General features: G+C 33.6%; 1 protein-coding gene across 3 annotated transcripts; it reads right to left on the reverse strand.

Annotated features, from left to right (window-relative positions):
• Positions 1-1,104: 1,104 nt before the first annotated feature.
• LOC112461343 (oxysterol-binding protein-related protein 8) lies at positions 1,105-13,255 on the reverse strand. Of its 3 annotated transcripts, none has more exons than XM_025026554.1 (17): positions 12,796-13,255; positions 12,339-12,516; positions 10,308-10,436; positions 8,394-8,446; positions 7,810-8,040; positions 7,586-7,730; positions 7,204-7,425; positions 5,150-5,361; positions 4,768-4,946; positions 4,500-4,677; positions 4,204-4,300; positions 3,758-3,954; positions 3,462-3,587; positions 3,131-3,379; positions 2,862-3,029; positions 1,671-1,843; positions 1,105-1,563 (listed from the first exon to the last, which is right to left on the reverse strand). In XM_025026554.1, the coding sequence occupies exons 2-17, from the start codon at positions 12,469-12,471 to the stop codon at positions 1,332-1,334; spliced, it is 2,724 nt and encodes a 907-aa protein (XP_024882322.1). In that variant the 5' UTR covers positions 12,472-12,516; positions 12,796-13,255; the 3' UTR covers positions 1,105-1,331. The 3 variants fall into 3 exon arrangements, with proteins under 3 accessions (XP_024882322.1, XP_024882324.1, XP_024882325.1); XM_025026556.1 differs by having other exon boundaries at positions 5,150-5,307; positions 12,796-13,254; XM_025026557.1 differs by lacking the exon at positions 10,308-10,436.
• Positions 13,256-14,445: the final 1,190 nt, after the last annotated feature.

Raw genomic sequence — 14,445 nt, forward strand, 5'->3', positions numbered from 1 at the left:
CATACGTATTTTCCTTTGTGTATATATTATTGATATTAATTGATTAGCTTAGAGATAGAGATAGAGACAATAGCTTAGATAAATATATTAAGAAAAGCTTTGCTTCTTTCTCTTTATAATCCAAGAACAAATTACAGCCAAAAACACATCATTATAACAAAAAAATATGTGGATGGACAATGACCAGATAAAAAACTATTTTTTAATACAATTAATTAAAAAGTACTATTATAAATTAATATACCAAAAAGCTTTTTGGCGAGTTATTACACTTATTACACGTTTTATAATTTTTAAATAATTCATCCGCGCGTAATTTGTAACTACATAATTAGGTAACTACATGTCACAGAATAATTTATTAAACTATACTATTTTATTGAAATTTAAGTTTCCAAAAATTACATAAATATGCTTATTTATTGATTTAAAAAAAATTGTGTTGTATCCGGTGTAATGTCAAGCGAATTGGATAGATTCTTTTATATATGTACAAGTCTGATACTATTGTTACATTATCGAGATATCACATGACAAGCTTAGAGGTAAATAAAATATAAAGTATCATAAGCTTTCTATACCGAAGTTTTAGAGAAAATTTGTATCAATATTACGTAGAATATTTCGACACAAATTAATTGATAGTCGTAACAAAAGTAATCGATTTAAAAATATAAATGAAACAGCTTAATATAGATTATTATAAATTTGATATCACATCAGAATCAAATTACAATATGCTATTATATCATATATCAATACAGATTTAAATATAGCGGGATTTATAATAAATTAGCTGCGAAAGTAACATCTGAACAATATTTTTACAACAATTACGTGATTATATTACAATTTGGTACTGGCTGGTTGCAATAAAAATTACATTAGTAATTCGAGAACTGTTATAGCTCTTACAGTATTATACTTAAGCCCTATATACAGTATAAGCTCATATAGATTGTTAGTTCCTGTACTTGAATTTTCTTACTTCTGCAACTATAACAAAATACCATTGCACTGGATCTAACATATAGAACTCCTCTCTAATATATATATATATATATATATATATATATATATATATATATATATTTACTTTTAATCTTTTTATATCTTATTTCTATATAAAAGAGAATGCGTCAAATATATCGTGTTTGGAATAAAAATTATATCATTATATTTCTTTTCTGCGAAATGATCCACTTCACCATGATCATGAAGTACCGACACCACGCTGCAAGAATTTTAGGGAATAGGAAAACGAGTGATACATATAGTTAAAAAAAATGAGTATAACACAAAAGATATGGAGAACAATCTTACTAAATCCCTTAACCCTTAGTAGGATTGTTATTCCATACGTTTACAAAATATTGCACGGAAAAAACGATAACAATAATAAGTATAGTATCCACAAAGCTCTTGAACATATTTATGTTATGATGCTGTTCACCAGATTCTCTTTGCTTCCTCACAACTTGTTCTACAATCTGCTGTATACGATTCAATTTCTCACCATGTTCCATCATTTGATGCTCTACTTCTTTCATTATGTCAATTAACCTAAAATAAATATATTTAATTATGTATTATCATCGATTATAAATTTTGCGCGCATTACTATAAAGTTAATAACTCACGATGCTTTTTTTATATTTTAATATTCTTACCTAGCAGTTGACCGTCTTCGTTTTCCTAAAGATTGACTAGAATCGGTATGTGCCTCTGCAGATGAGCTTCCAGAATCGTGAGTCTCTGTCAAAGGCATGTTATTTGATAGCTGCCTCTTAGAAGATTTGAGGACTGATAAGGAGGAACGTGATTCAGCTTGTAATAATGGAATCTGCAATGATTTTGTAATTTATATAATTAATCGAATCTAAATATGCACAATCGAATTTAAATATGCACAAATGAGATATTTTAAAAGTTTCATCCGAGGTTAATATAAGGTGCTAACATTAATGTTTCCTAAGTTTGAGATCTAGCTAGAAATTTTTTAAATTAATTTTTGAAAGCTATGTCTTGACTTTTTTTGCTAAGAAGCTGTTTAGTACTCAAACTATTTAAACAAATGTTTTCTGGATTATAGTAAACGTATGTGTTAATTAAAGCGCAAATAACAGTAAATTAAAATAATTTGCCTCTCTCTTTATTTTACATTTAGATATATCGTGTCAATAAAAAGAGATAAGAGATTTTGATTTGTTAATAATATAAAAAAATACACAGCAATAAATAGTAAAAACATTTTTCTGTTAGCATGCATAATTTTTTGTTTTTATTGTTTATTTATGCTAGATTACAAGTTTATTTTTTTTCTTTTTTTTAAATTGTAATAGTATCTTTTATATTACACTTCTTCTCTAATGAAGGCAACATATTTTGTGATATGTGCAAACTTCTGCTTCAGAAAGATGACAATACACATACGACATTCAAAATTATAAAAATTTGAATATAGAAAATTAGATATTATACCTTATTTTGAATGTATAATAATTTTAAATTTATACAGTTTACGCGATTACGTAATGGAATCTTAAAACTAACAAATGATTCCAAAGAATTAAGTTGATTAATAAATATAATAATAATGCAATTAATGTTACACGTCAAAGTAAATTACAAGTCAAGCGATACAAGTTTATTAAAAATATCAGAACTGTATACAATCTATTGAGATCCATAGGTAGCAAATAGAATAAAGTAAAGTAGTACAACATGCAGTTGTTTAGTAGTACTGCCGGACAAAGTAGAAAATAGACACTTAAAGCGATTAAAATAATTATTACTTATAGAAATGTGTACAAATGTTAGAACAGCATGCACAGTGCAAACTATATCTTACGTCGCTGTACCTGTGATTGTGGGTCAGTAGAAACAATACTACCAGTACGCATAATAGGTGTTTTATGCCTGGTCTTTGTGCGCACTACATAATTTTCTTCATATTGTACTACATCGTTTCTCGGATCCCATGGTCTTATGTCAGCATGCCGATACACCCAATTTCCAGTTATGATGTCCTAATGGTAACAGAAAAAATTAGAAATTACTTTGCAAATATAAATATATATGCAGATAAATAATTAATAAATATCAAATATAAAAGCGATTTATATCGTACTTGAACGAAATATTTTGGAATCCATTCTTGTCCTAGATGCTTTCGCTCTTTAGCGCGTTCTCTTTGTGCTTCCTCAAGTCGAGTTTTAGCCTCAGTAGCTGCAACTTGATCATCGCTATTAATAGCTTGTGTAACAGCGTACCACAATTTTTCGCTTTCCCACGGCCCCTGATATTCCATAGGAACGGTAAATTTCTTCAATCTTTTTTTGCGTATTTCCGGAGTTGGATTAAAGAAGACATTTTCTTGCTACGAAATAAAATATTATATTAATATTATATTATATTGATGGTTGTCTAAAATCATCAATTAAGATTCAAGTTTATCTTACTCCTGTCCGCTTGTCCGTTATTAAAATCAATCCATCCCAATATCCCGAAATAGTAGCTAAAGTTTCCTTTCCTAAGCGTATTCGTCCCACAACTTGGTTCATTAATTCCGCACCGCCAAGAAACGGCTAAAAATATTATCATATTTTTAATTAAATTGACATTATTTTTATTCAAATTAACATAATTAAACATTATTATAACGTAAAAAATCATTAAGATCTATCAGCTTTTAAATCGCGATTTTATTAAGAATTTTGGTAATTATGCAAAAGCAGCAAAATATGCTATTTGTTACCTTAAGTTTAAATTCTAATTCAGTTTGATAGCCGGTTTTCTCACATATTATGTTGACTTTTCCACCGAGTTCCATAGACAACGTTCCCATAAGAATGCCTTTGCAATGTGCATAAGGAATTGTCATTGTATAATCTTCACCTCTCGGTAGCATTGTTAATACAGCAATGCCATCCAAAACTGCAGAAGTGGAATTTCCTGTAAAAGTTTGACATATGTATTATTAGGTAACGCTATAAGTATCAGACAGGAGGTCGATTCTGTATTTTGAGAGACGAGGTGAAAATTACAAAAGTGAACAAGTTTACTAGATTTCGACAAATGAAATTGTAGGTTCTCTAGTGAATTTCCTCACTTTTGTAATTTTCACCTCGTCCCGAGATACAGAATCGACTCCCAGAAGTATTAATATTATTATCTCATGTAGTAAACAAATTACTTACTCACCATAAAATTTAGATTTTGCAATAATCGTAGCGCTAATAGTAAATCCATCTTGGCGATTTGTCACATAAAATCCTGAGATGGGTGGATGATGCGACAGCTAGTAAAAATATTAAGACATATACGTTAAGATAAAATATAATACTAATATATTTAAAAAAATTGATAATTGGCTGCATATTAATTTTAAATTAGTCTACGGAAATCTGTTATTGAAGTTAAAATGAAGAATTTCAGCAATATTATGGCAATGTAGACAAAATCTAATATTGTTAGTGTAATAACTTCTAGGTCATTACTTGTTCGGCTAAATAGAATGTTCTTGATCCATTGGGATGTTGCCAATAGCAGCGGAATGTTTCACCCAAAAGCGGATTGTACGGCTTTTTCAAGCCTTGTGGTTTCTTATAAAATCCCGACAAGTACCATTTCACTACGGCTTTCATACGTGTAAATGCATCATCTTCCAACACTGCTCTGTAAAATAAAATAAAATAAAGACATTATGGTTAATTAATATATCCAAACAAAAATCACGATATAGATATACTACTACGTTTTACTAACTGGGACAATAAATCAGCGTGATAATACGAATCGGCCAGTTTTTCCAAAAATGAACGTGACTCCAGAATAAAAGTTGGCAATACAACTTTAGATAGATCCATGCCAGGACGAACTTGTTTCATTAAGAACCATATCAAAGACTTCTGCTCTTCTTGCAGTTCCGCAACGACTTCACCAGCCTATTAATTAATAACGATAGAGTATTACGAGAAATAATTGCAAAATATGTAACATTATACTATATATTCATGATAAAATTAAAATGATTTAGGGAAAAAGAAACTGTGAAGAATGCGATGAATTACAAATATCTTGTTATAAATATTTGTTTATTTATAAATATTTCTAATTAAAAATTGTGCTGTGCAGAGTTTATACTTACTGTTCCAAGAACTTCATTTTCATTAGCTACGTATGGTGTTTCAGTGATTGGCTCCGTCGATTGATCTTCCTTAGCCGATGCCTCAGATTCGCTGTCCGAGGCACTGATTTCAGCATCAGCTGCTACTCCATTCTCCGGCTGACTAATATCGTCCAGGTCTGTACGCGAGGTGTACACAGGATCTAGCGTTACTACTTGACGGGTATCATACTCTAAGACATGTACAGAAGGAATAGTCATGCGACGTGCTGGGGAAATTGGTGGGTGAGGTGCAGAGGTAAAACATGAAGAACCAGATGGCTGATTATCGCTACTATCTGGTTCCTCATTGGGAATCGAAGACGCAACGTTTTCTTGATCAGTGCCAGGTGTGAGAGATCGGTCAGGCAAGAGTTTTTCCCAATATGTGATTGCATGATAAAGATGTTGAAACATTGGGGTTGGTGAGGGACAAACGCTTCTGAAATCGCGAGTTACAGTGGGTGAGAGTGGTTGCGGGCAAGATAACAAGCGTCTTTGAGGTGTCGTAGGCGTTCTTGGGGCATAGCGACTTAAATATACTGCTGGTGTACGAAGCAGGATAACAATAGAAAGAGAAAACGGCAAACAATTATTATTAATGCAATTTATAAATTTAAACATCTAATTGTAAAATTACATTGATTTTTTACAAAATTTCAAGATTTTAAGATAGACACGTATAGAAATATAAAAGTATATACTACATTAAATACAAATCTGTGAAATTTTTCCAATACGAATCTATGAAATTTTAATAGTAGATTCCTTGAATAGTTTGTAAATTATTTTTGTTGTAACGCCAATGAATTTCTGAATTAAACAACTCGAAAATAAGTTTTCGCAAATTAAAGATGCAACAGATATCGACATTTTATTTCTTACTTAATGTTCATTATCTTCAAAGAATCAAACTTTAATGCTATTTTGGTCTTAATCATTGTGACATTTAATGTTCAAAATTAAAACAGCAGTAAAATATGATCAGCCATCAAAATCTCATTAAAAAAATTAATCGACGCTTTATCATAGAATTAGTTATTAAAGTTTATTGAATAATGAAGTTCGTTGGGGGACGATATTTTCAGACAAAAATAATGAAAAAAGTTACATTAAACTCGTATGGCACAAATGGAAAAGATGTTATCCATTATTTTTGTATGGTAATATATGTGGATGAAAAAAGTTTTTAAATTATATTGATACTTATTATTATAACGCTGTATAGAAAATTCTATATGTTATTAAAATGTATTAATTTTTTCGCGCGATTTTTGTTTGTGGTTATGTAAAACTGATAGAAAAGTAATTTGTAACTAATTACTTTCATCAATAGGGGTGCAAATTGACAAATCACCATGCATCATTCACAGATTGCACTTCTTGTACAACATACTTATCTAATTATTAAATACTTTTATAAACCCAATTCTCTATTTATACTATTCTATCAAAAATATCGATTGCTTACTTATCTTCTTTTGTTTTATATATATAAAAATTTCAATACGTAATAAATGTGTTATATTCAAGTATTAATAAAGTTGTTATATTTATATTTATTATGTAGGTTTATATTTTAATCATAACAAAATAGTTTAATGAACAAAATAGTTTGCGTTTTGTACAGCAATCATCCACAATAAAATATAATTGTGTATAAAAATTGATATAACTGTATATGTACTAAATGTTCTCCAAATCCAATATAGAATAGATATTTCTTTTAATAGTATTAATAACGAGATACTAATAATTTATAAAGTATTAAAAATATATTAAAAAATAGATAATAGAGTCCAAGAATATTTTTATTATGCAATAATTGACTTCGAGTTAATTAATTCATGGGTGAAGAAACATGCGGAAAACTTAGAAAACCCTGCTATACGCGCTATTATATTGTTGGAAATTTTATTCCATAAAATAAAATTCCAATAAGTTTCATTTAAATACAAGATATTCCACTCTTATTGCAAATTACATTTAACTATCTTTTAAATATAGTTAGGAAGAGCTATGTCAATGATACTGACCATGATCATCAAAGTGCTTTTCATAATCAGCCTCGCTCCATTGAGTTTCATGAGTGGTGGTTGTATCGTGTGGTAAAGGACGCGGTAATGCGCTTGTCGAGCGCACTATTAACGAAGAACAGCGTAACGACAATTCAAGAGCGTCCAACCAACATTTGCCTGCCGCTTGGGACGGTGCTCGAAAGATTAGGTAAGATGTTGGCAAAGGTTGTACAACAGCACCTGGCAGATATTAATTTGTTTATAACTAAAATATTATCTATTATATCTATATATATCTATTATTATACATTAGATTATAGATATTATCTATTAATATAATGTAAAAAAAAATTACTACATGCAGTATATGTAGAATATACATAATGATGCAGATACATACCAATAGCTTCTTTTTCTGGTCCTCGAGGGGCCCATATAGATTGCTCCAAAGGATGAAATAATTTAAAACAAAATCCATCTTTCTTACTCGGACGTTCTATAACTTGACACGTATTGAGTAGTACCGTTCCTACCCAGTGATTACTCTGTAATAAATATATAAAATCGTAGATACCTTAAAAGTAAGGAGGGCGCAGTTGAAAAAGAAGGGATGCAAATACGAACCTTTGTTTTTGGACTTTTGTACAGCAGCAATAATCCAGGTTTCAGAATACACCATAACTTGGTCCAACTTTTCAATGTGCCGCGAACTTTTAACCAATCAGTCATAACAATAACGGTTGGATCTTTGAAAGAACTTAAAAGTTCGTTGGCTACTCTTTTCTTTTCCATTCGATAATTCTTTCTCTGAGCCTTATACGATTCCTTTCGCGTTAATTTGCAGGAATCCAACGACTAAAAATACCATAAAAATGTTATTTGTTAAAAATGCATATTCAAATTAAAATAAATCATATTATTTCAAATAATAAAAATGCAAAATAATAAATGTAACCCAGAAGAAAAAAATAGGTTTTTTTAAATAAATGAAAGAGAATAAAATCTTTTTATTGATTACAGTTCAAAAAGAGTAACTTAAAAAAATTTATATAATTTTGAATATAAATCCTAAGTCAAATCTGTAATCTTCCGGCCAACGAAACTTGCAGTATAGACACTTTGCAAAATCTGTTTTCGACATATTGATTTTCTAGGTACAAATGTCTTAATAAGCAAAATTTGTACCTCAAAAATAGAGAATTATTTACCTTGTCTGATAAATTATCCATTTTCTGACTACTTTCGCCAACTGCAGAGATCCCTATAACATACATAATTTTGTGTAATTATACTTTGCACGGTCATAATTAGGTGCCGAAATAGAATGTGTACGCAGAGTTTAGTCTCTAGAAATTTTAGTACACCTAAATGTTAAAAAAGTTCTTTTTTTAACACTGTTATAAATACTTTGTTATCATAAATACTTTGATATTTGGTATTCATAAACAATCTGAATAAACATTTAAAAATGAGATTAGTACTATATTAGTTTTAACACGCAATGTATCTGGTATATGTAAAATTACATATTTCATATACTGCATATTTTTATTTTATTAATATACTTACAATTTATAGATATAATTTTTGACAAACGGACAAGTCAATGCTTCTTATCATAAAACCAAACTTAATCGCATTACTAAATGATTTAAAATAAAGAATAAGACAAAACCCAAATATTATATTTTTAGAAAGAAATAATGCATATTTATACATTGTAAAAATAAATAAAAATTACAACACTCTCTCTATAATAAAAGAAAAGCAAATATATATAATATGTTATTCCATATTAGTCTTATGTAAATGAAATCCTACATAATCACGCATTCATCTAATTAGAATACTACAAAGTAACACAGACATTACGTTTTCTACGCCATAAGTGAACAAATCAAGATAATCTATTGTTGTAATTCGAGAATAATCAGTTAATATTCAATTTATTCAGTATTTCTTTCTCTTAACAGGTAACTTAATTAATCAATATTTTACTTTGTACGTTTCACATATTTAAGATTTATAAAATATGTTTCACAAAAAAATACAGAGTGAATAATATTTAATAATGCATAACAAATTTTGCATAAAAATTATCTTGATTTGTATTACGAGTATATCACAAATGCGTTATATATATATATATATATTAAATTATCCATTCTTATTCTGTTTAAATATACACATTTCCTGACTTAATATATATACATTTAGAACTTCAACCGTACAAAATAAACCACATGACATAAAAATCAAATTTTCGAAAAATTATTGTATTAAATCGTATCTGTTATTACGTTAACACATGTATAATGTATATGCATAATATGCAGTAAAGATTTGTATCAAATCTCGCTAATACGTTTGAACAATTAATTAGATTAAATTAAATTTTTATTTTTACAATTCAGACCGGATTTAAGTATAATTATTCAAACATAAAAAATTTTGATCAAACTTTCAAAGATGCAAACCAATTAGATATATCGCAACAAAAATCATGCTTAAAAAGAAATATCCACTACTTTACACAAAGAGATATTTAATACTAAAAATCAAATTTTGGAAGGCAGCATGCAATGTTTTTCCTGCAAAAATAAATACCACCCAGTCTATAAAAGTATAATTGAATTTGACGCAAACCTTATGAAACAGCTCGTACAATACAATGAGACATAAACATTTTTATATTATTACATTACTACACTGAGTTATATAATCAGGTCAGTGTGTATGCACTCTCTTATATCAATGATAATCATTATAATCAACTAAGCTATAATAAAATAAATCTTTTTTTTTCGTATCCAAAGCTTATTTTACAAGCATGTAAAGTTCAGATAATAAGCATTAAATGATATTGCTATATACAAAAAAAAGCTCAAAATTTGTAAAGAAAATTGCATATAAAACGAAACACAAACACAAACGTTTAGAAAAGAGCTATGTAAGCCATACGTGATTTCAGAGAAGCTTTTCTAGCGTATACGTATCTATATACTGCAAAAATAAAAGTATATAATACTAATCAAATTTGGGAAGCTGCTCGCAACTGTTCAGAGTTAATTCCAAACTATATCAACGACGTATTATTTTCTAAAATATTTCTAGGTTTATACCTGTAGAAACTGGAGGTGCACCGGTGATAATATTTATGCTTGTTGAAAGGGACTCAGTTGATGGAAGTTTAGGTAACGGTGTAGACTGTGCTTGGATGCTGCTTCTTCGAGGTTGTCGATCCGCTGGTTCTACATATTTAGCACTTATTCAATTGCACTCAATATTCATTATCGCATCTTACGTCACATTAAAATAATAGAAACCGTCTCTCAGAGAACTATTCGATCGGTCAACGGTAGACAGCCAGAATTTTATATTTTTCTACGTTACAAACAGGTAAGATTAACATACAGAAATAGAAGAAACGTCGCAATATATCATTGTCCTTTGTGTGATGGACGAAATGACGGTTGCAAAAAAAAAACGCATGATTGCCTGCAGTTGAATGAGAGATATTGCATGTTTGTCTACTTCGTTGTATATACTTATGTATGCTAAAAAAAAAAGAGAATATGCACGCTTAATTTATACATGCACGATAGAGAATACATGCTTTAAACCCTGTATTGCTACATGCAGCCAAGCAAATTATATTACAACGACATATATTTACAAAACAGAACAAAACATTGTCCGCAAAACAATATAATACACCATCTTGTAATAACATTGTTTCAACCAATGTCTCAAGAAGAAGTATCACAGTGTATTTTACAAATCATTACAGTGTGTTATTAGTAAAGATGATCTAGAGTAATCTATATAGACACATTTGCAGAGCTTTTAAACATAGTTTCCTTCAACGCTACATTTCTTTTCCTGTTATTTTATACATGTGTATCGTGTTTTGTATATGGTAACGGCAAAATGTTTTTTAGAATAAAGAGACTTGTCATGTGGAAGATGTTATCTAGGACCGCAAGTGAACCTTTGCATTTCATCCCAGGGATTTACAGTAGTCCACGTAAAATCATATACATCGTCCTCATTGTACATTTCAGGACAAAACCAAGTGGAAAAGTGGGTCGTAAAGCACGAGTTATTATCCACAACAAACTACGGTGCTTATAGCAGTAGGGATTCCTGCTATAATATGAGAATGGTTTGTTACACTCTCAAGTATTGATTTCCATTTTTCCAACAGTCGGACGTGCTACAGTATGCATTTCATTCATATTAATAAGCTGCCACAGCTGCACACCTGACATATTCTTCATTGTCAAGATTACTATGTATACAGTTTCACATATGAAATACGTCACAAAACGGAGACACACGCAAGCAATATATAAATATTCTTCCAATAAAACTGTGTTATGTTATATTGTAAAATGCGTTTCACTGTGTTGAAGGTATTGAATTGTATTCAATGTACATCACTGTTATCTTTCCCAATTAAGGGATCCTTTTAAATGGCCGAAATATTTTGGGAAAACCCGAAAATAAATACATTTTCGAAAAACCCGTGCGCTTATAAATAACAAACTAACACAAATCTAAATATCCTGATCCGTGTGTATAAATACAGATGTTATGTAAATGTAAAAAAGTTGTACGTAATTTGCGAGAGCGTTACATAAATCAATTGAACCTTAGAACACTAACAACAGGAAAGAGATCTGCAAAAACATGCCGCAATTATATCTCTATATTATTCTTAATTGATATAGTTCAAACGTCAATGGCCAGGTGCTTGAAATAGTTGGATAAAACTCATGAATCTCTTGAAGAAATACGCACACAGTACTTGTGCGCACTCGTATATACAATTATGAAACACAGCTTTCTTAATTTCATATTTTTATTGCTCTCCCAATCTCATATTTTTAGGCCTGAACGCAGTTCATAACTGTTTCAAAATTTTAATAAAAATTTCTTATAAACTAATTACATTTTATCTATGTCAAACAACAAGTGACAGACACACGAATAACAATCAACATCATTACAGGCACCTTACAATAATCAAATTGTTTACATCTTGGCGTTATTGCAGGTGTGACGTGTTCTCTCGCCAAGATACATAGATTATATAGAACACGTATATGTAATACAATAAATGATAAAGTGACATAAAGTGGCACACTTACGGCTGAGGGATCGGCTGACGTTCGGCGGTGTCATGGTCTTGAAGCTGTCAGTTGAACCTGCCGGCATAGACTGAGCCTCCGGCTGAAGACGTTGCGTCTCGCCGCCGGGCACCACGATCGGCTGCGAACTCATCGTAGATCCAGGGGATCGACAGTCCGTATCGTGCGACGCTTCGATCTGCCACAAGGACACGCGTTACATACCTTCCGCGTCGAAGCCGACGAACGCGTCGGTCGCGGCGCAGCCAGGGAGAGGGAAGTGGAGGGAAGGTCCGCGGTCGAATGGATAGCTTTAAGACAGCTAGACAGTTGACGGAGAATAACAAATCGCGAGAAACAACGCGCGCGTGAGGAACGAGCGATCGGAGCGATGCGTGTTTACCTGGTCACCCTGGTCTCGGCACAAGGCACAAGGCACAACTGTTACGCGAGGCGCGCGTCCATCGCGGCGACTCACCTCGTCTCCTCGTCTCTGTCGTTCGACACGACAGACGTGTCAGTCCATCGCGGCGGCGAAATGCGAACGTATGCGGCGGAGCGTAGGCAATTAGCGCGGCACGACGGCCGACGGCGGCGGGACGCGAGCGGGGAGACGCGACATCGCGACGTGCCGGCGCGGCACGCCGTCACCGATCACACTCCCGCCTGGGACCTGGGGCCGACTGCCGAGTAGACTTCCGGCTGCTGCGGCTCGCCGCAACGAGGCCGGACAAGATGATACGACGGTCGCGTACGGACGATCTCGCACACCATCGATCTACCAGCGCGCGGTAGTCGCTGCTGTCGCTGGCACTCAGCTGGTAGTCGCCCGGTGTCGCGGTTTCTGGAGCAGTCAGCAGCGAACGAAACGAAGAGAGAAAGAGAGAGAATGCGCACGCGCGCGATCCCAATCGCGTCGCGACTGCAACGCAACTGCTGCGCGCCGCGAGTGCCGCGTTGAGGCGAGTCGCGCGGCAACGTGACGCGCGCCACGCTGCACGCGTAGGAGGATGTAGAAACTGTAGGAAAAGAGGAGCAATTTTGGAGCAAAAGAGGAGTCTTTTCCTGCCGCGCCGCGCCGGTGGGAATTCAGCAACTGTAGAAAGAGACCGGGGAGGAGCCGACGGTGTCGCCGCGCGACGCGATCCCACGTTGTATCTCGCCGACGGCGACTGCTCTCTCGATCTTCTTTCGGTCCACGTCCGCGATCACTCTCGTGGCGTTTGATATAGTTATTTGATTTAATGGACGGTTGAGCGCGCCGCTGGAACGTCCGGGATTTTTTTCAGAGCGCGGCCGGCCGTGACTGATGACGTTTGAGATCGAACGTTGTTATCAGTCGTTATCGCGCTCCGCATCCGCCGATTGACCTCTTCGCTCTTTCTCTCTCTCTTTCTCTCGTCCTCGTTCTCACTCTTCCTCGGCTCTTCGAGAGGACTGATCGATCGCTGATACGTGTAAATTTTTAATAATCGCGCCCCACCCACGGTCGTTCTAATATTAACGTGACATATCCACTTTATATGCCCGCTTCTCCGCCTCCGCCAGTCCGCCTCGGTGCGTTACACACAGCGCGGCGTATGTGAAAGAAAAACGTTTAATTCTAGGCCGGTTAAACCGGCGGGGGTCGATGCAAATTAGCGCTCCGTTAACCCCGGATTTCTATAATGGAATTCTCTCTTGGCTATACACGTCTATCGAGCGTTCGATCGTGAATCGCGAATTGTCAAAAATTGACAATTGACGCGAGCGTATTAGTTATGCGAGTATGCGTGCTCCGAGAATGCGGGGCCATCTGGCTCCGATCCGAGCTCCGAATTGAACATGGCTTTACGGCTTTACCTCGATTTTCCCTCTCTCTGTTCGCATTATGCGCAGAATCGGTGATGTATAGCCGATAGCGAGAGCGAGCGAGCGAGAGAGGGAAGGAGAGCGGAGAGAACGAGTCGATAACTCGAGCCGTCGTTCAATCCCGCGCTTTATCGACACGATCTGCAAATTAGTCTACATATAAGACGTCGAACAATCTGCGCACTTGGTTTTTCAAGCGCCGCGTCCGATAAAAAAATTCGATGGAAAAAAGCGACAAGCCTTTCACATCGACTTAACACATCTTACGTTCGACGCG

The sequence above is a fragment of the Temnothorax curvispinosus genome, unplaced genomic scaffold (assembly GCF_003070985.1).
Source record: "Temnothorax curvispinosus isolate PA1 unplaced genomic scaffold, ASM307098v1 QBEX01011278.1, whole genome shotgun sequence".
In the NCBI taxonomy this organism is placed as follows: domain Eukaryota; kingdom Metazoa; phylum Arthropoda; class Insecta; order Hymenoptera; family Formicidae; genus Temnothorax; species Temnothorax curvispinosus.